This window comes from Melanerpes formicivorus, unplaced genomic scaffold (assembly GCF_026170545.1).
Source record: "Melanerpes formicivorus ecotype bairdi unplaced genomic scaffold, bMelFor1.0.p_v2 SCAF_108, whole genome shotgun sequence".
Lineage (NCBI taxonomy): Eukaryota > Metazoa > Chordata > Aves > Piciformes > Picidae > Melanerpes > Melanerpes formicivorus.
In genome coordinates this window covers 1,183,343-1,204,011 of record NW_027142460.1, presented here as the reverse complement: position 1 = coordinate 1,204,011, position 20,669 = coordinate 1,183,343, and the positions used below count along the sequence as shown (strand labels likewise).

Genomic DNA, 20,669 nt, shown 5'->3' with positions numbered 1-20,669 from the left:
TGCAAGCAGCAGTGCAATCGCAGCATGATTTGGAAGTGAAAGGTAGAGGGGAAAGGCAGAGAGCGAGAGAGAAATAGTGAGAAAAGGGAGATGAGAGGCTCTGTGTCGTGCCAGCAGTGCTGTGAAGCTACTACCAAGCTGGTTGGTGGAGGTGTAGTGCTAATTACCATGTGTTCAACAGCTAATGAGCTGTATTTTCCATCCTCTGGTGGCTGTGCTGTGGTAGATGTGATGATCTACTGAGATAGGGAGACGACTGCTGCTGACGTCGCTGATGTGAGGGAAGGGCACCCAGGCCAACTTCTGAGCAAGCCTTTGGGCACCCAGCCAGGCCTAAAGAAATCTGAAAGGAAAGGTCATAATGAGATTCCTTTCCCTTTTTTTTGACACTTGCAAACATTGTCTTCTCCTGTGTCCTTAGGTCATCAAGTGGTGCTGCAGTAGGGGTTCCTGGCAGGATTGTAGGAGAGAAAGTGAATCATGTGCTTAGGACCCAACTCTTTTCTACACCCACTGAGAAAAAAGCAGCCAGCCACCTAGAAATAATCGGGATGGCTCCTTTGTAACATTTCAATTGCAGGCAGTGAAGGCTTCTTGCTTGAGGAGTCTCTCAGCATTTCTGATGAAAGCAAATGTGAGGACATCAACTGATCTTTACACCACTTCAGGCCTCTGGTCTGCCAAAACCAGCGCTGCCTGCTGTGCCCATGGTGTGAAACATCTCATTAAGCTTGACATTCCAAACAGAGCCACAAGGGTTCTGCATCCATCCATCCATCCATCTCTCCACCAGCTCCAGACTGGGTTGCTCAACCTGTCCCCCTCCCACACGTACCCCACACGCTTTGGGAGCTCTTTCCCCAGGCAAGTTTTCCCAAGATTTCACAACACAGCACAGCAGTGGCATTTAATAGGACAGCAGTGAGAGAGATGCCAACAGCTGGAACAAAACCAGCTCCTTTGGCTCCAGCCACAAGCTGGCTGCTATCCAGAAGTCAGACTGACAAGCTAGCAAATACCATAGCACAGCAGCCTCCAATACAGTGGTGTTTTGCAGTGAGGAGCAGAGGAAGTAGAGGAACTGGGCTGAGGAGGCTTCTCTGGTGTTTAAACCTGTGTTCAGCAGCTCAGAAAAAGAGTTTGCCTGAGTTGTGGCTCTGCTCTTTGCCTCAGAGCTAAGCTCAGAACAATGGATGCCCAGCTGATGGCTGGGTGTTAGCAGAGAGGCCTCCCACCAAACTACAGAACACTGAAGCTCTTTCCTCAGGTAATAAAGAGGTAAGGTGAGGTAAAGATGTCACCTGGGCTGTGACTTAGCAGGTGTGCTAAGGTTTCCAGCTGCTTTCTGAAGGGGGGTGAGGTGGCTGCAGTGGATTTTCAAGGTGTTAAGGAGCACTTTTTTTGCATGCTAACTCTGACATTGTGCACAAGGGTCTTACTTCTTCTCATTTCTCTTCTTGGCATTTCTGTTTCTGCCCCTATTGATAAGCTTTCAGTTCTTCTGATTTATGATAGTTTGAGGAAGTAAGGCATTAACCCTTATCAGGAACTGTCTTGGGAGTGTCAGTTGGTGACAGACTCCCCAGCAGCCAGCAGTGGTCCCTGGCAGCCCAGCAGGCAGCTGTGTGCTGGGCTGCATCCAAAGCAGGGAGAGCAGCAGCACAGGGAGCAGAGCAGCCCCTCTGCTCTGCTCTGCTCTGCTCTGCTCTGCTGAAACCCCAGCTGCAGCACTGCCTCCAGTTCTGGGGCATGGAGCTGCTGGAGCAGGTCCAAAGGAGGCCACCAAGATGATCAGAGGGCTGGAGAACATCCCCTGTGGGGACAAGCTAAGGGAGTTGGGGCTGTTCAGCCTGGAGAAGAGAAGGCTCCAGGGAGACCTCAGAGCAGCCTTCCAGTACCTGAAGGGGCTCCAGGAGAGCTGGGGAGGGAATTTGGACAAGGGCTGGGAGTGACAGGCTGAGGGATAATGGCTTTGAGCTGGGAGAGGGGAGACTGAGAGTGGAGATGAGGAAGAAATTCTTGACAGGGAGGGTGGGGAGACTCTGGCACAGGTTGCTGGGTGATCTTTAAAGTCCCTCCCAACCCATTCTGTGATTCTATGAATCTGTGAATCACTTCCCAGTTATTCCAAAGCCCATTCTTAGCAGATCCTGAGTTGGGCTTTGAGTGAGAACTTGTCTTTCAGTCTCCTCATTCCTCTCAGCAGCTGTTATGGACAGTGCAGAAGTAGCTGTGCTGGGGCAAGGCACTGACTGGAGAGCAGCTTTCCTGCCTCCATTTTGTTCATGTTGCTCCAGCAGAGCTGCAATGAGTAAGTGCAGCCTTCTGTGCTCTTCTCTGAGGGCTCTTGGGCCCAAAAGAGGTCAGTGGCACTTGGCTGCTGGTTGCTGGCAGCCCAGACTCATGTTCTTTCTGCTGTGAGGAGCTGGTTCCTTTGGTCCCCCAGCACAGCACATTCTGCAGCAGCCTGGCCACTGCTCCCTGCCTATGGGGTGGAGCAGCTCCTCAAATGACCCTTTCACAATTTGAGTTGTGCTTCAGTTATGCTTTCTCTCCATCTTCTTGTTCTGGCATGCCTCCATCCTCTGCTCAGAATCACAGGAGGGACTCTGGAGAGAAAAGCTTTTCTCTCCAGTGAAGAGAGAATCCAGCAAAGAGCCACGAGGATGCCTAGGGGACTTGGGCATCTCCCCTGGGAAGATGGACTGAGAGCCCTGGGGCTGTTTAGTGTGGAGAGAAGGCTGAGAAGGATCTGACCAATGTCTGTCAATAACTGAGGGCTGGGGGGCAAGTGGAAGGGGCCAGGCTCTTTTGGGTCAGCACAGCAGTAAGCCAAGGAGCAATGGACCCAAACTTACTTGAACAGGGAAGGTTTCATCACAGCATGAGGAGAAACTTCTTTGCAGTGAGGGTGACAGAGCCCTGGAGCAGGCTCCCCTGAGAGGTTGTGGAGTCTCCTGCTCTGGAGACATTCAAAATCCACCTGGATGCATTCCTGTGCAGACTGCCCTGGGTGCTCCTGCTCTGGCAGGGGGTTGGACTGGCTGATCTCTGGAGGTCCCTTCCAACCTTTAATGTTCTGTAGTTCTGTGACTCTCAAGGATCATCTTGTCCAGCCCTCCCTGCAGGGACATCTTTAACTAGATAGATTACTCAGGGCCCTATCAAGTTTCACCTTGACTGTCTGCAGGGATGGCACCTCCAACACCTCTCTGGGCAGCCTGTGGTAGTGTTTCACCACCCTCACTGTAAAGAACTTGTTCCTGATGTCCAATCCTGACGTCCTCTGGTTTCAAACCATTGCCCCTTGTCCTATCACTACAAGGCCTTTTTAAACTGTTCCCTCCCAGCTTTCTTGCAGACCCCCTTCAGAACTTGAAATGCTGCTCTAAGGTCTCCCTGGAGCCTTCTCTTCTCCAGGCTGAACAGCTCCAAATCCATCCTCAGGCATCAGTGAATCCTCTCACAATTTAATCCCACTTTGATGAAATGCAATAAAGCAGGGGGAGCAGCTTTTTGTGGAGCTGTGTAGATTTGATGATCTTAATTAAAACTACACTCAGGAAATGCTATTTTCCTGTTCTGCACCAGGTTTAACTCTCTCTTCAGGGGCATGGAATGAGAGCTGTATGAAAAACACAACAAAACCCAAAATGCTTCAACTGAGGTTGGACAGATGGGCAGAGGCCAAGGGCAGGAGATTGAACACATCCAAGTGCCAAGTTCTACGCATTGGCCACAACAACCCCAGGCAGAGCTACAGGCTGGGGTCAGAGTGGCTGAGAGCAGCCAGGCAGAGAGGGACCTGGGGATAGTGGTTGGCAGCAGCTGAACATGAGCCAGCAGTGTGCCCAGGCAGCCAAGAAGGCCAATGGCATCCTGGCCTGCATCAGGAACAGTGTGGCCAGCAGGAGCAGGGAGGTCATTCTGCCCTGTGCTCAGCACTGGTTAGGCCACACCTTGAGTCCTGTGCCCAGTTCTGGGCTCCTCAGGTTAGGAAAGATGTTGAGATGCTGGAAGGTGTCCAGAGAAGGGCAACAAAGCTGGGGAGGGGTCTGGAGCACAGCCCTGTGAGGAGAGGCTGAGGGAGCTGGGGTTGCTTAGCCTGGAGAAGAGGAGGCTCAGGGGAGACCTTCTTGCTCTCTGCAACTCCCTGAAGGGAAGTTGTAGCCAGGTGGAGGTTGGTCTCTTCTCCCAGGCAGCCAGCAGCAGAACAAGAGGACACAGTCTCAAGCTGTGCCAGGGGAGGTTTAGGCTGGAGGTGAGGAGGAAATTCTTCCCAGACAGGGAGATTGGCCCTTGGGATGTGCTGCCCAGGGAGGTGGTGCAGTCAGCATCCCTGGAGGTGTTTAGGAAGAGCCTGGCTGAGACACTTGGTGCCATGGTTTAGTTGGTCAGATGGTGTTGGGTGAGAGGTTGGACTTTGATGATCTCAAAGGTCTGTTCCAGCCTGGTTAATTCTGTATTCTATATTAAACTCTAAATATGTGAGCATAATGCAGAAGGCTGAGAGCCCTGGGGCTGTTGAGCCTGGAGAAGAGCAGCCTGAGAGGGGATCTGAACAGTGCTCAGCAAGAGCTGAAGAGGGGAGGAGGGTGAAGAGGATGAGGCCAGATTCTTACAGCTGGTGCCCAGTGACAGGACAAGGGGCACCACGCACCAACTGGAACCCAGGAGGTTTCACTTCAACTTAAGGAAAAACTTCTTTGTTGTGCTGTGAGGGTGCTGGAGCCCTGGAGCAGGCTGCCCAGAGAGGCTGTGGATCCTCCTCCTGTGGAGACTTTTGAAACCCACCTGGACATTGTGCCCCTGGGCAAGCTGATCAAGGTGACCCTGCTTTAGCAGGAGGGGTGGACTGGATGATCCCCAGGGTCCCTTCCAACCCCACCATGCTGGGATTTTGTGCAAGGAGAAACTTGAACCAGTTCCACAGCTGGGAAAGGCAGAGTGAAAGATCTTCAGAGCCAAAGGTGTTCAGAAGGCCTCCAAAGTTTGAGGGCCAGGACGAGGCTTGTGTCATTCATGTTTATCACTTTGGTCTTTCTATAGTTAGGGTTTGGTTGTTGGTTGTTGTTTGGGTTTTTTTCACTCAGTGTTCTACAGGAAAAGCTATCACACAGCTCTGGGGCCAGAAATGCTAGCAAGGGTGTTTGCAGGTGAGTCACTGGCAGGGGAGGTGAGATCCCAACACGCTTGGCAATTGTCTACGGCGCTGAACCTGAGAAGTCAGCAGCCTGGTTGCTTCTCTGACCTCTTTGGCAGAGCTGCTGCAGTAGCTTTGACTTACAGCCCCCAGCTAGAAGGTTTTATGAAGTCTTCTCTTGGGTTTGGTTGTGAAGAGGCCAATTACCTCGGCAGTGGTGTCGGCATGTTCAGAGAAGCCTCCCTGTAGGGAGAGAGGCAGCAGGAGCCCAGCCTGCTGCCCTGCAGTGCCCTGCAAGACCATGCTGCAGAATCTGGGGCAGCTTTGGGGCAGGCTTCTGAGATCAGGGACAAGCCACAAGCACACTGCACACAGATGAAGGTGGTGTGTCTGTCCAGGCAGCTGGTGTGCAGGAATCACAGAATGTTAGGGCCTGAAAGGGACCTCCAGAGATCATCCAGTCCACCCCCCCTGCCAGAGCAGGTCACACAGGAACACATCCAGGTGGGGTTTGAATACCTCCAGAGAGGGAGACTCCACAACCCCCCTGGGCAGCCTGTTCCAGTGTTCTCTCACTCTTACAGGGGAAAAAAGAATTTCCTCCTGTTTCCATGGAATTTCTTCTGCCTCAGCTTCCACCACTGCCCCTCGTGCTGGCATTGGGCAGCCCCCAGCAGAGCCTGGCTCCAGCCTCTGGGCACTCACCCTGCACAGCTTTAGCAACAGCAATGAGGTCACCCTCAGGCTCCTCCTCTCCCAGCTACAGAGCCCTCAGCTCCCTCAGGCTCTCCTTGTAAGGGTGATGTTCCACTCCATCATTTTTGTGGCTCTGTGCTGGACTCTCTCAAGCAGCTCCCTGAGGTCCTTCTTGAACGGAGGGGCCCAGAACTGGACACAATGCTCCGGATGCAGCCACAGCAGGGCAGAGTAGAGGGGGAGGAGAACTTCTCTCCACCTACTCACCACAGCCCTTCTAATGCACCCCACAAGGGCATTGGCCTTCTTGGCCACAAGAGCACCTTGCTGGTTCAAAGCCATCCACCAGGACCCCCAGGTCCTTTTCCCCATCACTGCTCTCCAGCAGCTCAGTCCCCAGCCTCCCCTGCTCCATGGTTGTTCTTTCCCATGAAGTACCCAACAACCACAGTTCTTTGTCCTGAAGCATGTGAGCCTCTTTGGGCAGCCTCTGCCAGGCAGGGGCACTTGTTCCTGAAATGCTGTCCCAGCTCATCCTTTAGTAGGCCATGACCTATATTTGGTTGGCACATATGCCAACCACTGGCACGCAGCAGCGTGGGTGGGCACGCTGCCATGCTGACAGATCACCATCTGTAAGGATGGTGCCAAGAGAGGAGCTTTGGTGGCCTCAGCCTTATGGAGATGTTCTAGGCATTTTCCCCACCCTGTGGGGTACTCACTGAGAACAAAGGGAGAGGCCATTTGTTACTCTGGCCCAGAACTGAGAATGCTTCAGCAGATCCAAGCCCCTTTCCTCTGGCTGCATGAGGCTCAGCGCTGTGATAAATCCACGTTGAACAACAGGCAGTGATGTGAGCCTGGCACCCTGACATAGAAAAGCTCCAGCCCCAGAAGCAGGCACTGGGGAGCTGTTGTTCGTGCACTGCTCTGCAGTTTGGCTGTGTCTGGAGCTCCAGCCCTTTGCCAGAGTCTGTGAGGAGGAGCAGCTGGGCCATGGGAGCTCGCACGTCCTGCCTGTCTGAACAAGTCCCCTGGCGAAGGAAGCTTTGCAGCTCCTCCTGAAAGCTTCCATCTCTCTGTCCTGAAAGATAGCTTCAGTTGTCTGCACTCACTCCGTTGTCTGCACTCACTCCGTTGTCTGCACTCAGTTGTCTGCACTCAGTTGTCTGCACTCACTCCGTTGTCTGCACTCAGTTGTCTGCACTCAGTTGTCTGCACTCACTCCGTTGTCTGCACTCACTCCGTTGTCTGCACTCAGTTGTCTGCACTCAGTTATCTGCACTCACTCCGTTGTCTGCACTCACTCTGTTGTCTGCACTCACTCCGTTGTCTGCACTCACTCCGTTGTCTGCACTCACTCAGTTGTCTGCACTCAGTTGTCTTCACTCACTCAGTTGTCTGCACTCAGTTGTCTGCACTCACTCAGCTGTCTGCACTCACTCAGTTGTCTGCACTCAGTTGTCTTCACTCACTCAGTTGTCTTCACTCACTCAGTTGTCTTCACTCACTCCGTTGTCTGCACTCACTCCGTTGTCTTCACTCACTCAGTTGTCTGCACGCACTCAGTTGTCTGCACTCACTCAGTTGTCTGCACTCAGTTATCTGCACTCACTCTGTTGTCTGCACTCACTCTGTTGTCTGCACTCACTCCGTTGTCTGCACTCACTCCGTTGTCTGCACTCACTCAGTTGTCTGCACTCAGTTGTCTTCACTCACTCAGTTGTCTGCACTCAGTTGTCTGCACTCACTCAGCTGTCTGCACTCACTCAGTTGTCTGCACTCAGTTGTCTTCACTCACTCAGTTGTCTTCACTCACTCAGTTGTCTTCACTCACTCCGTTGTCTGCACTCACTCCGTTGTCTTCACTCACTCAGTTGTCTGCACGCACTCAGTTGTCTGCACTCACTCAGTTGTCTTCACTCACTCAGTTGTCTGCACTCAGTTGTCTGCACTCACTCAGCTGTCTGCACTCACTCAGTTGTCTGCACTCAGTTATCTGCACGCACTCAGTTGTCTTCACTCACTCAGTTGTCTTCACTCACTCAGTTGTCTGCACTCACTCCGTTGTCTGCACTCACTCAGTTGTCTTCACTCACTCAGTTGTCTGCACGCACTCAGTTGTCTGCACTCACTCAGTTGTCTGCACTCACTCAGTTGTCTGCACTCAGTTGTCTGCACTCACTCAGTTGTCTGCACTCACTCAGTTGTCTGCACTCAGTTATCTGCACTCACTCCGTTGTCTTCACTCACTCAGTTGTCTGCACGCACTCAGTTGTCTGCACTCACTCAGTTGTCTGCACTCACTCAGTTGTCTGCACTCAGTTATCTGCACTCACTCAGCTGTCTGCACTCACTCAGTTGTCTGCACTCAGTTATCTGCACTCACTCAGTTGTCTTCACTCACTCAGTTGTCTGCACGCACTCAGTTGTCTGCACTCACTCAGTTGTCTGCACTCAGTTATCTGCACTCACTCAGTTGTCTTCACTCACTCAGTTGTCTGCACTCACTCAGTTGTCTGCACTCAGTTATCTGCACTCACTCAGTTGTCTTCACTCACTCAGTTGTCTGCACTCAGTTGTCTGCACTCACTCAGTTGTCTGCACTCACTCAGTTGTCTTCACTCAGTCAGTTGTCTGCACTCACTCAGTTGTCTGCACTCACTCCGTTGTCTGCACTCAGTTATCTGCACTCACTCAGTTGTCTGCACTCACTCAGTTGTTTTCACTCACTCAGTTGTCTGCACTCAGTTGTCTGCACTCACTCAGTTGTCTGCACTCAGTTATCTGCACTCACTCAGTTGTCTGCACTCACTCAGTTGTCTTCACTCACTCAGTTGTCTGCACTCAGTTGTCTGCACTCACTCAGCTGTCTGCACTCACTCAGTTGTCTGCACTCAGTTATCTGCACGCACTCAGTTGTCTTCACTCACTCAGTTGTCTGCACTCACTCAGTTGTCTTCACTCACTCAGTTGTCTGCACTCACTCCGTTGTCTGCACTCACTCCGTTGTCTGCACTCACTCCGTTGTCTGCACGCACTCAGTTGTCTGCACTCAGTTGTCTGCACTCAGTTATCTGCACTCACTCAGTTGTCTTCACTCACTCAGTTGTCTGCACTCACTCAGTTGTCTGCACTCAGTTATCTGCACTCACTCAGTTGTTTTCACTCACTTAGTTGTCTGCACTCAGTTGTCTGCACTCACTCAGTTGTCTGCACTCACTCAGTTGTCTTCACTCAGTCAGTTGTCTGCACTCACTCAGTTGTCTGCACTCACTCCGTTGTCTGCACTCAGTTATCTGCACTCACTCAGTTGTCTGCACTCACTCAGTTGTCTGCACTCAGTTGTCTGCACTCACTCAGTTGTCTGCACTCACTCAGTTGTCTGCACTCAGTTATCTGCACTCACTCAGTTATCTGCACTCACTCAGTTGTCTGTACTCAGTTGTCTTCACTCACTCAGTTGTCTGCACTCAGTTGTCTGCACTCAGTTGTCTGCACTCACTCAGTTGTCTGCACTCACTCAGTTGTCTGCACTCAGTTATCTGCACTCACTCAGTTGTCTGTACTCAGTTGTCTTCACTCACTCAGTTGTCTGCACTCAGTTGTCTGCACTCAGTTATCTGCGCTCACTCAGTTGTCTGCACTCAGTTGTCTGCACTCAGTTGTCTGCACTCACTCAGTTGTCTGCACTCAGTTATCTGCACTCACTCAGTTGTCTGTACTCAGTTGTCTTCACTCACTCAGTTGTCTGCACTCAGTTGTCTGCACTCAGTTATCTGCACTCACTCAGTTGTCTGTACTCAGTTGTCTTCACTCACTCAGTTGTCTGCACTCAGTTGTCTGCACTCAGTTATCTGCGCTCACTCAGTTGTCTGCACTCAGTTGTCTGCACTCAGTTGTCTGCACTCACTCAGTTGTCTGCACTCAGTTATCTGCACTCACTCAGTTGTCTGTACTCAGTTGTCTTCACTCACTCAGTTGTCTGCACTCAGTTGTCTGCACTCAGTTGTCTGCACTGAGTTTTCTGCACTCACTGTGTGTGGCACCTGCAGTGCTCCCAGGGCTCTGCTTTTCCTCCTTCTCCCATCCTTCAGCACCCTTGCTCCAGGACCATCCACATCAGGTGGCAGGAAGGCACATGGAGGACAACACCTACAGCCCAGCCTGTGTTGGACCTGTGTGAAAGTGACCTTCTCATTCTTTGTGTTCATGGTTACCTCTGCTCACCTCAAGGCTGCTGCTGGCCTACACAAAACCACCACAGTCCTGTGTGGGGTTTGCTGCCTTTCCCCCTGCAAGCCTCTGAAGCGCCAGCAGTCACCACTGGGCTCCTCAATGTAAGAAGGACATTGAGAGACTTGAAGGTGTCCAGAGAAGGGCAACAAGGCTGGAGAGAGGCCTTGAGCACAGCCCTGTGAGGAGAGGCTGAGAGAGCTGGGGTTGCTTAGCCTGCAGAAGAGGAGGCTCAGGGGAGACCTCATTGCCCTCTACAACTACCTGAAGGGAGGTTGTAGCCAGGTGGGGGTTGGTCTCTTCTCCCAGGCAGGCAAGCAGCCCCAGAACAAGAGGACATAGTCTCAAACCATGCCAGGGGAAGTTTAGGCTGGAGGTGAGGAGAAAGTTCTTCCCAGCAAGAGAATTGTTAGCCATTGGGATGTGCTGCCCAGGGAGGTGGTGGAGTCACCATCCCTGGAGGTGTTCAAGAGAGGACTGGATGTGGCCCTTGGAGCCATGGTTTAGCTGTCAGGAGGTGTTGGGTGAGAGGTTGGACTTGATGATCTCTGAGGTCTTTTCCAACCTTACTGATTCTATGATTCTCTGATTCAGCCTCTGCCCTCCGCTTGTTTGGCAGGGACCGGATGCGGACGTCAGTCAACGTGGTGGGGGACTCCTTTGGCGCCGGCATTGTCTACCACCTCTCCAAGGCAGAGCTGGACAGCATCGATTCCCACCACAAAGGGCACGAAGACATCGAAATGACCAAGACTCAATCCATCTACGACGACATGAAAAACCATAGGGAAAACAACTCAAACCAGTGCGTTTTTGCAGCCCACAACTCAGTCATAGTAGATGAGTGCAAGGTACCGTTCACATTTATGGATATTGAGACCTGTATATAGCACTGCATGCTTTACCTTCTCTCTTAACCTGCATGTGTTGTTCAAATCCTTCTGCAAATAACCATGTTGGCAACAAGGTCCATGAATCCCAGACGTCTCCGGTGAGGTGGTGGCTTGCGCTCTTCGTAACGGTTTGCCCTTTGAGGGGGGGAGAAAACCCAAACCAGCCCCGTGCACATTGTTTACATGTCCAAAAAGGCGAGATGCAGCCTCTTGTGGAATATGCCAAGACTCAGAGAACGTGGCATCACCTCCTGTGGACGATTGCTTAATTTCCCATGGCAACAGAGAAGCGGCTTGCCAGCCCAGAGGAAGGAGCAGCCGCAGGTGGCGTCATCTGCTGACCGCCTTCCGTGACGCGCTGCTCGGAGATGGACGTGTTGAATGCACTTTAGCCCGCCTGAATGCTCCTGCACTCATACAGCATGCTTCTGCTTTGCTCCCCTCCTCCTCCCCACCTCTTTTAAGGCACAGACATCCCCTTCTCTCTCTCTCTCTAACCTTTGCTGTGACTAACATGGACTGTCAATTGTCACCCCGAGGGCTTGATCAGAGCGGAGTGAGCTCGAGGAACCCCACCAGGCGGCAGCTGGGGGGAGGTTAGCGTGGGTTCAAGTTTCTTCAGCCCCCCACTGCTAGCGATGGTTTGAAGCTTTTCCCCCCTAGTCCAAAAGCCCCAAAATAAACAGATGAAGATTCCCTCTCCCCTTTGATTTTATTTTTCTCCTGGTAGGGTAAAAGCAAAGTAGGCAGGAGAAAGGAGAGGTGAAACCAGCGGCAGCAACGGTCTGGAATCGGTTTGGAAGTTAAAAGGTCGTTTTTAACAGAATATATCCATACAGCATTGAGGAACAGGGAAAGAGACAAAGGTATAAGGAAAAGGCTAAATAGAAAAATACACCCCACCAGGCCCAGCTGGCATTGCACTCCCTTGATGCAGATGGATTCAGCTCTTTAGGAAGTGCAGGTGCAGCATAGAGGCAAGCCACGAGGTAGCTCAAGGAGCAGGAGCAGCAGGGACCCTTCTGTCAAGCAGGTGAGGCAGGAGGGGGAAAGAGCAATTGAAGAAAATAGTCCCCTTTGAATATGCTTTCTGGACAGGAATGGGGAGTGGAATAGACCTCTGACCCAAGGGACCCCTGAGAAAAACCAGGAGCCCCGTGGAAAACCAAGTCCCTCTCTCTGCCCACCTGGAGCAGGTTTCTTTTGTCCAGCTAGGGGCTGGGTTCCTTTCAGCCCCCATCAAGGACGGGTGTGACCTGGGACAGGGTACTTTAAAATCAAGAGAGGATGTTTGAGAAGGAGGAGAAAGAATCCTTGGACACAGGTTGGAAGGGACCTCAAGGATCATCTGGTCCAACCTTTCTTGGGATAAGCACAGTCATGAAACAAGCTGGAGCTGTTCATTTCATAGTCTTCTTCTAGAAGGTGTGAGTGCTCTGGTCCGATCCTGTGCCCTGTCTTTGGCAGAGGGCCTGCCTCAGTCTTCCAGCCAAACCAATCCTTCCACTTGCCACAGCTGAGCCAGTACCTAACTGTGAGAGGCAGCAGTACCAGCAGCAGCCCACCACACAAGCCCTCATCTCTCCTTTCCACCTCTCTCCATCTCCAGCCTGGCTGGAAATATCTTCACAATATAATACTTATTTATTTCCCCTAATGCTTAGGTCTAGCTCCCACCCTGCCAAACCTGAAACTCCAGGGGGAAAAGGAGTGCTGCATTCTGGGAAGGGGGGAAAAAAGCTTTCACCTTAGCCTCCTTTTATTCCCAAGTGTTTAACAAAGTATGGGGCAAGACATTTGGGGTTTTCTTTCTTAATTAAACCAAATCTTGGGGGGTTGTTTTGGTTTGTTTTAAGTTAAACCCAATCCTGGTGTTTTGTTTTGCTTTAAATTAAACCAAATCCTGTTTTTTTTGCTTTGTTTTGAAGTAAACCCAATCCTGGTTTTGTGTTTGGTTTGGTTTTGTTTTGTTTCAAATTAAACCCAGTCTTGGTGTTTTGTTTTAAACCCAGTCTTGGGGCTTTGTTATGTTTTGTTTTGTTTTAAATTAAGCCCAATCCTAGGTTTTTGTTTTGCTTTGCTTTAAATTAAACCCAATCCTAGGTTTTAGTTTTGTTTTGCTTTAAATTAAACCAAATCTTGCTGTTTTGATTTGTTTTAAACCCAGTCTTGGGGTTTTGTTATGTTTTGGTTTGCTTTAAATTAAACCCAAGCTTGGTTTGATTTGGTTTGGTTTAAATTAAACCTAGCCTTGGGATTGTTTTGGTTTTGTTTTAAATGAAACCCAGTCTTGTGTTTCAGTTGGTTTGGTGAGGTTTGGCTTTTTGATTAAACCCATTCTGCTATGGCTCAGCCCTCTCCTGACCCACTCTTTTTACATCAGGAAAGTTAAAGAAGCAACAAAAAGGAGTAACAACCACAAAAAGCAGCTGTCAAGAGAAGCCATGCTTGAACTAAACTAAGCTGTCATCAAAACAAAAAGTTAGGGCACAGAAAAAAAGCCCCAAAGCACAAAGTTAGAAGGTAGAGAAAGAAATTCCTTGAAAGGAAAGGTCTGATGGGTGGAAGTTTTTGGTCAGTAAAAACAAGCATACACACACACCCCCCTCACACCAACCCAACCCTTTTGGTTGGCTTCTTTTGGAGAGCTTCTGCTATTTTTTCCTCCCCACTCCCCCCACCCAGTGCAATAGGCTGTGCTCATTTTAATGGTTTGAAGACCAGCTCAGCTCCCATGGATCAGTCTGAATGAGAGTTGTGGAACTGAGCAGTGGTTGTTTGATCTCCCTCCAGTCTCTCAGATTTGCCCAGCGATCCAAGCCAAGCTGGAAAGCAGGGGACAGCTGATGGGACACTTGCTACACTTTCTCCTTCAGTTTCCCTCCATGTTTGTTTTTTTTGCCTGTCCAGGCATTAGCTTGCCTCAAACCTATGGATTCATGTCCTGAGCACATGTTTGAATTATAATCTGGGAGCTAGAGGCCTTTGTCCTTTTTTCATTGTGTTAGGTTTTGCTCTGCTTGTGGTCTCAGGGTTGCGCTTTTAAGCTGATGGAAAGAGCCAGGCTTTGGTGGGCTGAGCCCAGGGCTGAGTGAGCAGGTCAGCCTGTGTCTGCCTGCAAGCTGCCAAAAAGGATGGATGAATGTTTTCATCTGCTTTATAAGCTACCAGCACTGGCATCTGCAATGAGGGCAGCGAGGCTGTGAGAGGTCTCAAGCACAGCCCTGTGAGGAGAGGCTGAGGGAGCTGGGGTTGCTTAGCCTGGAGAAGAGGAGGCTCAGGGGAGACCTTCTTGCTCTCTTTGACTCCCTGAAGGGAGGTTGTAGCCAGGTGGGGGTTGTTCTCTTCTCCCAGGCATCCAGCACCAGAACAAGAGGACACAGTCTCAAGCTGTGCCAGGGGAGGAGAGGAGAAAGTTCTTCACTGAGAGAGCTGTTAGCCACTGGAATGTGCTGCCCAGGGAGGTGGTGGAGTCCCCATCCCTGGAGGTGTTCAAGAGGGGATTGGATGAGGCACTTGGAGCCATGGTTTACTTGTCAGGAGGTGTTGGCTGATAGGTTGGACTTGATGATCTCTGAGGTCTTTTCCAACCTTACTGATTCTATGATGCTAAAATGTTTGGAGCATGTCAAAGTGGTCTGCAGCTCCCAAGTGCTAGAGTAGCAAAAGCAGCAGGGTAGCATTTGGGGCTTCAACAAGAGCCAGCTGTCAAATCTGAGGAGCCATCTCTTCATCCTGCCCAGTGCACTGGTGGGTTGAAGAGCTCACTGCAACTCTGCTCAGGGTCTGGAAGAGCTCTCTACTAGCACGACCTTTCTGTGTCCTGTCTGTAGCACGTTCCCCTGTGCAGTGCTGCTCTCCATCCTCCTGCATGGTCGGTGGCTGCTGGTAAGAAGCAGCTTGCCCTTTCTGTGGGGGGAGAGCGGTTGGCATCGCACCAGGGGCTTGGAATTCCCTTTTTTATGGCCATGTTTCACACGACTCTGTGACCTTCATGTCTGAATAAGCTGTTGGTTCCTGTGTTTGCATGTCTCCTCCTTTCAATGAGCTAAGAAAAAAAGCTATGACTCCCTGTCAAAAAGATCACTGCATGTTGTCATCTTTCCACTGCTTCCCACGCACCCACTTCCTCCTGCATGTGGAACTCCAGCTCTGTCTCTTTAAGTTTTCTTTTGAAGCTGAGGATGTTAACTCACCAGGTAAGTTAGGGAAGGCCAGGCCCTCCACTCGGCGTTCAGTGGCAGAGCCTCTCACGTTGACAAAGATCTGGATCACGCTGGGGAAGCCAAACTGACGTTTTGCCTTCTGAAACGTTTGGAAGTGCTTTGGCTGTGCCAATCTTCCTTGAAGCATGGGGTAATTGCAGTGCCCCATGGGCTGCAATGTCCTGGCCAGTGTTCCCTGTGAACTGGTAGATCACTGGAGGTCTTCTACCACACTCAATCCCTAAAAACTCCAGCACGAATCTTCCTGTGCAAGAGTGATGCTTTGCTGTGCTTTGTGTGAGATCAACAAAGCACTGCTGTGAATTTTGTCAGCTGGCTTACAGTCAAAACCTTCCACTGCTTCGTTAAAAGACAGCAGTGGCCTGACCAATACCTTCTAGTATCTCTTGTCCTCCATTTCTTCACAGGTGCTGTAATTGTAGGTGAATTTGTAGAGATACACCTTGATGATCATTCTGGCCTTGCACTTTGCTCTCGTCCTTGCATCAGGTGTCCTGGTTTGCTAAGGGGTTCCACTGACTTCCTCCATGAAAATAATAACAGCAATAATAATAATAATAACAACAACAATAATGATAATGATGATAATAATAATGATAGTAATTAATAATAATAATAATAATAATCTGGTTTTGAGATAATCCACAGAAATCTGTAGGAGATAGAGAGGAGTAAAAGCAGAAGTTATTTCAAACTAGGGAAGGGCAGATTTAGATTAGATATCAGGAAGAAGTTCTTCACTCTGAGGGTGGTGGAACCCTGGCACAGGTTGCCCAGGGAGGTGGTTGAGGCTCCTTCCCTGCAGATATTCAAGGTGAGGCTGGACGAGGCCCTGGGCAGCCTGCTCTGGTTGGGGATGTCCCTGCTGACTGCAGGGAGGTTGGGCTGGCTGAGCTTTGGAGGTCCCTCCTGGCCTTGGACCGTTGTATGATATTAAAACAACTCTCCAGCAAAGGCTAAGAAGTGTGGGACTTCTTTTCCAGTGCTGATGCTTTCTAGTCAGTGCACTAACCAGGCAGCAACCTCAGGAGGTGGGAGCCGTGCGAACCGTGACCAAAAAGGTGTGAGGTGTCCTGAGCCACGGTGCAGGGAACTCCTGCCACTGCCACCACCTCCCATGCACAGCTCATGACTTCTCTTGTCAAAGTGCCTTGGCCTTTAAGCTGGTTGTTGATGATAATTACTTGCAGGTCACACTGGCAACCAATGGCAAATCTGCAGACTTCAGTGTTGTTGAAGAAGAGCCTTGGAAGCGTGAAAACTAAAGGAAGAGATTCCTAGCTCCACCTTTAATAAGCCCTGAAGCTCTCTCCTGGCAAAAGATATCAGCATTAAAGAAGATCTCTCTCTCTCTCTCTTTTTTTTTTTTAATTCAGTTTTGGTTTTGGTTTTGTTTCCTGTTTAACAGCTACAGTTTCTGCTTCCTTAAGTCCTTAACTGAAACTTAGCAAAGATGTCACCGAGCTCCTGTAGTGTCTTTGCCAAGCTGTGCTCCGTCCCCAGCCGTCTCCCTGGCGCTGCTGCATGGATGGTGCAGCTGCAGAGTGCTCCAGGCAGTGCTCCAGGCAGTGCCCTGTGCTTTCCCCCTGCCTCCCCATCTTGGTCCAGACACAGAGAATGTAAAATGCTGCAAATGGGAAGATCCAAGTGCCAGCACAGTTCACTGCAGGGACTCAGGGTCACAGACACGAGAGGAGCACACCACCACTAAGCCTTCGAGTGTTCTGCTGACTCCTGTGGCACCCCTGGGCTGTTTAACACCCTGTGGCTGAAGCATCTTCTGGCAATGCCCACGAAGGTTTCTGTTTGTTCTCATAATAACAAGCACTGTATTTTTGTGCCTAGCTGCACTTTGATGTGAAGTTAGGTCCAGAGGCAAGGTGAATGCACAGAAGTCAGTAAATGCAAGCAGGCGTTTTGTCAGGCCAGCACAACTAACACTTCAGCAGCCAGACAAGACCTTAGAGGTCTGTGTGGACGTGATGTGTCTTGACCAGTTGTCCCAGGGCAGGTGCAGCCCTTCCTTTGTGAGGGGGCTGTGCAGCTTTGGGACCACAGTGCACCAGCTAGTACCAGGCAGTGTTGCTGCAGGGGTCGGGAGCTATGCCTGATGTACAAAGCACAGAGCACCGTGGGCTGAAGTGATGCCATTCGTAATCAGATGAAGGCAGCACCTTACTGTTGCCCCTGCTTCGCTGGTGTCAGGGGTGGACAGGACTACTCAAGTAAGGTACTACCAAGGTTGATCATGGATGGCATGACTGGGGACTTGATAATGAGCTATAAACAAATTCTGAAGCCATTACTCTAAGAAACTGGGAGTACCTGAATGTGGTCATCAGGAGCATGGAATATGAAGTGGAAGCCACCTTTCAATGCTTTGCTAAGCCTACTGCCAGAGAAGGGTCATAGAATTTGGCCAGGGTTGGGACTGATGGATTAACCAACCAGAATGTCAGGATGTAGGTGAGTACATTCCATCTACACCACTCTCTCCTCTTGCAGAGTAGCAATTCATCTCTAACTCAGAAGAGCATTTCTTAGAGCACATGGTATCTGAATTACCAGCCTAGTGTTTGGGTGGCATAGTGTAACTGACTCACCTGGCAAGAAGAAATTGCAGCCACAGTAACCACCCTGCAAAGGGTTTTTAAAGGTGCTTGGTAGTCCCCAGCAGTTTTAAGACACTGGTCAGTGCCATTGTACTATTAGCAACGTTCTGTAGCAAAGCTGAGCCACGTGGCCTTGGGAGGCTCTGCCCACACACATCCAGCCTCGTGGGGTTTTTTGGGGGTAGCTCTCAGAGGTTTTCAGAATGAGTCAGAATGTGAAGGTGTGGTGAGCTTTAAAATGGCAAAAACCAGAGCTTGAAGCACTGGCAGAAACAGGCTGTGTGGTGGCTGTGCTCAGGCCTGCCATGGGGTTAAATGGGAGCCGTGTGTGTTTCCCTGCAGAGGGGCTCTTGGCTCCACTGAAGCTGTTAAGATGTGAATATAATCTGCTTTTGCTCATCTGCATGCCTAGAAATGCATCTGAAAATGCACAGGGAGCTGAGCCAGCAGCCAAGGCTACCTGGATGACTCATGATGTGCAAGATCAAGGCCATGGTCAGAGCATCCCTCACCGAAGCATTCGGGCTGATGGGATATTCCCTTGCCTCGCTTCTATGCCGTGGCTCCAGCCCTCAGCAAACAGCCTGGGGAGCGGAACAAACACTGAGCCACTGGGAATCCTTTCTGCAGACCTTTCACCTGTACTAGAGGTGGAGACCTTTTCCAGAGGCCTCCTGAAGCATCTGGAAGGATTTTCCTTTGCAAGGGCAGGAGTTGTAAGCTATTCACAGACGTGGTGGGCAGGCTGTCTTCTCCTGTCTTTGGTCACTGCTATGAGTGCGTCCAGAGTTCACCTCCAGCTAGCTGCCGCTGCTGCTGCTCCCAATTTGCATTTAGAGGCATGTTTCCCTCTGCTTTGTGCCAGAGGGGGGCCTGGGCTGGTGTGTGGGTACTCTGAGAGGGGTCCCTTCTCTGAGGGAAGTTTGCTGTGACTTGGGTGGTGGCAATAGCCAACAGTAACAGGCAGTGGTCATCCCCAGTTTCCATCCAGCATTCTCGAGCTGTTTGGTGGCACCCCTCGCCTCTTAACAGATGACTTTCCATCCTCTTCACCATGTTGGCTCCTGTAGGAGCAGCCACACCTATTGCTTGCCTTGGAAGTAGCTTTAGAAAGCTGGTCTAGACCCTTTTAGCTGTCATTTGAAACGGTTTAGCCGTTGGAAACAAACAGGAATGCCAGCAGCATGTGACTGGGCAGCTCCCCCCCACCACCCCCAGCACTGCAGATTGAGAAACACTTAGGCCGTGCTTAGGCTTACCCACCCGGGACGTGTTGTCCTTTGAAGAGGGCTGCTTTGGATGGGGACGAGGGAAGGAAGGAATGAGATGCTAGAGGAGCCCCACCCACGTTAGGGCCGAATAAATTTGGCTCTTTTGATAGGACTAGAATAGCAGACTGTGATTTTTAAAATAGACATTCTGTAGCTACAGTAACTCAGGGATGTGTCAGAAGACAATTGCAATGGGGTTGCTCTCTTTGGACGTGGATGGGGCAGAAGGGGAAATGTTGTTTTCTCTGCTTTTTTAGCCTGACTGAAGATTTAATCTGGTGCTGCTACCCCAGCACAGCTCTGCGTTTAACCATCAAAAAGCTTTCCATTTCTCGCTGGGAAAATGTAACTCACTCCTTGGCTCACGGTTCTTGATTTGCTCATTCCGCATGAGCCTGGGTTGCTACTTAACTAAACAAACAGAGAGCAGCCCAGGGAGCGGGCGCTGCAGCTAATCCAGGGCTCACGTTTCAAGCAGGCGGTGCTGGTCTCTCTCTTCGGCTTCGCCGGGAGCCTCGGTGCATTCACTCGCATCTGGCAAAGCTTTGGTGTTTGGTTTGCAGTGCTGGGGTGGCAAAGTGAAAGGAAAAGCACAGCGGGGAGCGGTTTGTTCCCGGTGTAGTTCCTAAGCAAATTAACCTTTCGCAAATGAACCTCTCTTTCTGTATTCGTCTCGTTTGCCGCTTCCGTCGGTTCCCCACACCCACGTCCGTGCAACTGTGATATCCTTTGGATTGCTAAGAGTACGCTTAGGCGCAGGGAAAAGCCTGGAGCGCGCAGAGGCTGGGTTAATTGCATGCTTAATGAAGTACACGCTCATGCATTAGCTGCTGGAGCTAGGCGGGCCGCTCCTTGAAAGGCAAGCACGCCGTGCTTCGGGGCTGCAGGAGAGACGGAGCTCTGCGCTGCTGAGTTTGGCTCTCGGCTGCTTCCCTCGGAAGAAATGCATGTGGGTCCTGCCCCAAACAGGTAGGGGGTGAGCCATTAGAGCTGTGCTGTGCCTGCAGTGTTCAGACTGGACCAAAGCTCCGGGAGTCACAGGCTTCCGGGAAAGCTTCAATCCCTTCCCGTCGCTGTTCAGTTCAAGACATTTCACCATCCCGTCGGAGGCAAGAGCCTTTGTTTGCTGTTGATACTGACATTGATTGTCACAGCCAAATGATTTTGACCAGGATACTTCTTTCTTCTTTTTTTTCTTCTTCTTTTTTTTTTTTTGCCTAGTTGTTTCTAGGCCATGAGTCCAGCAATGAATTTACAACTCAGCACAAAAATAAGGATTATTATCACCACCTCCCCCCCCCCCCCCCCCCCCCCGTGTCTTCCCTCAAAGCTCTTGAAATTGCAAGCTGTGGGCCCACTTTAAACTGTGTGAGCACTTCAGATGTCTGATTGGTTTTCCACTGCTCCCAGGGCCATTGGTTTTCCAGATAGTCAGAAGAGTAAACTGCAGCAGCAGTGTTTTGAACCGATTCACTTCTGGCAGTTGTCTTCCTCGCTTTCGCTTGTGTTGTTGCAGCCTTGTTGTAGCAACACGGCCGCAAGCCTCCCAACCACAAGCAGTGTTAAACCTCACCTCTGACATTCACTTCTGC

General features: G+C 50.7%; 1 protein-coding gene across 4 annotated transcripts in view; it reads left to right on the top strand.

Annotated features, from left to right (window-relative positions):
* SLC1A2 (solute carrier family 1 member 2) overlaps nt 1–20,441 on the top strand; it is a 129,178-nt gene extending 108,737 nt beyond the window's left edge. For all 4 annotated transcript variants that reach the window (XM_068166834.1, XM_068166833.1, XM_068166832.1 and 1 more), the window contains exons 10-11: nt 10,695–10,926; nt 16,385–20,441. In XM_068166834.1, the coding sequence (XP_068022935.1) occupies nt 10,695–10,926; nt 16,385–16,459 (307 nt within the window). In that variant the 3' untranslated portion in view covers nt 16,460–20,441. The remainder of the gene's footprint in view (nt 1–10,694; nt 10,927–16,384) is intronic.
* Nucleotides 20,442–20,669: the final 228 nt, after the last annotated feature.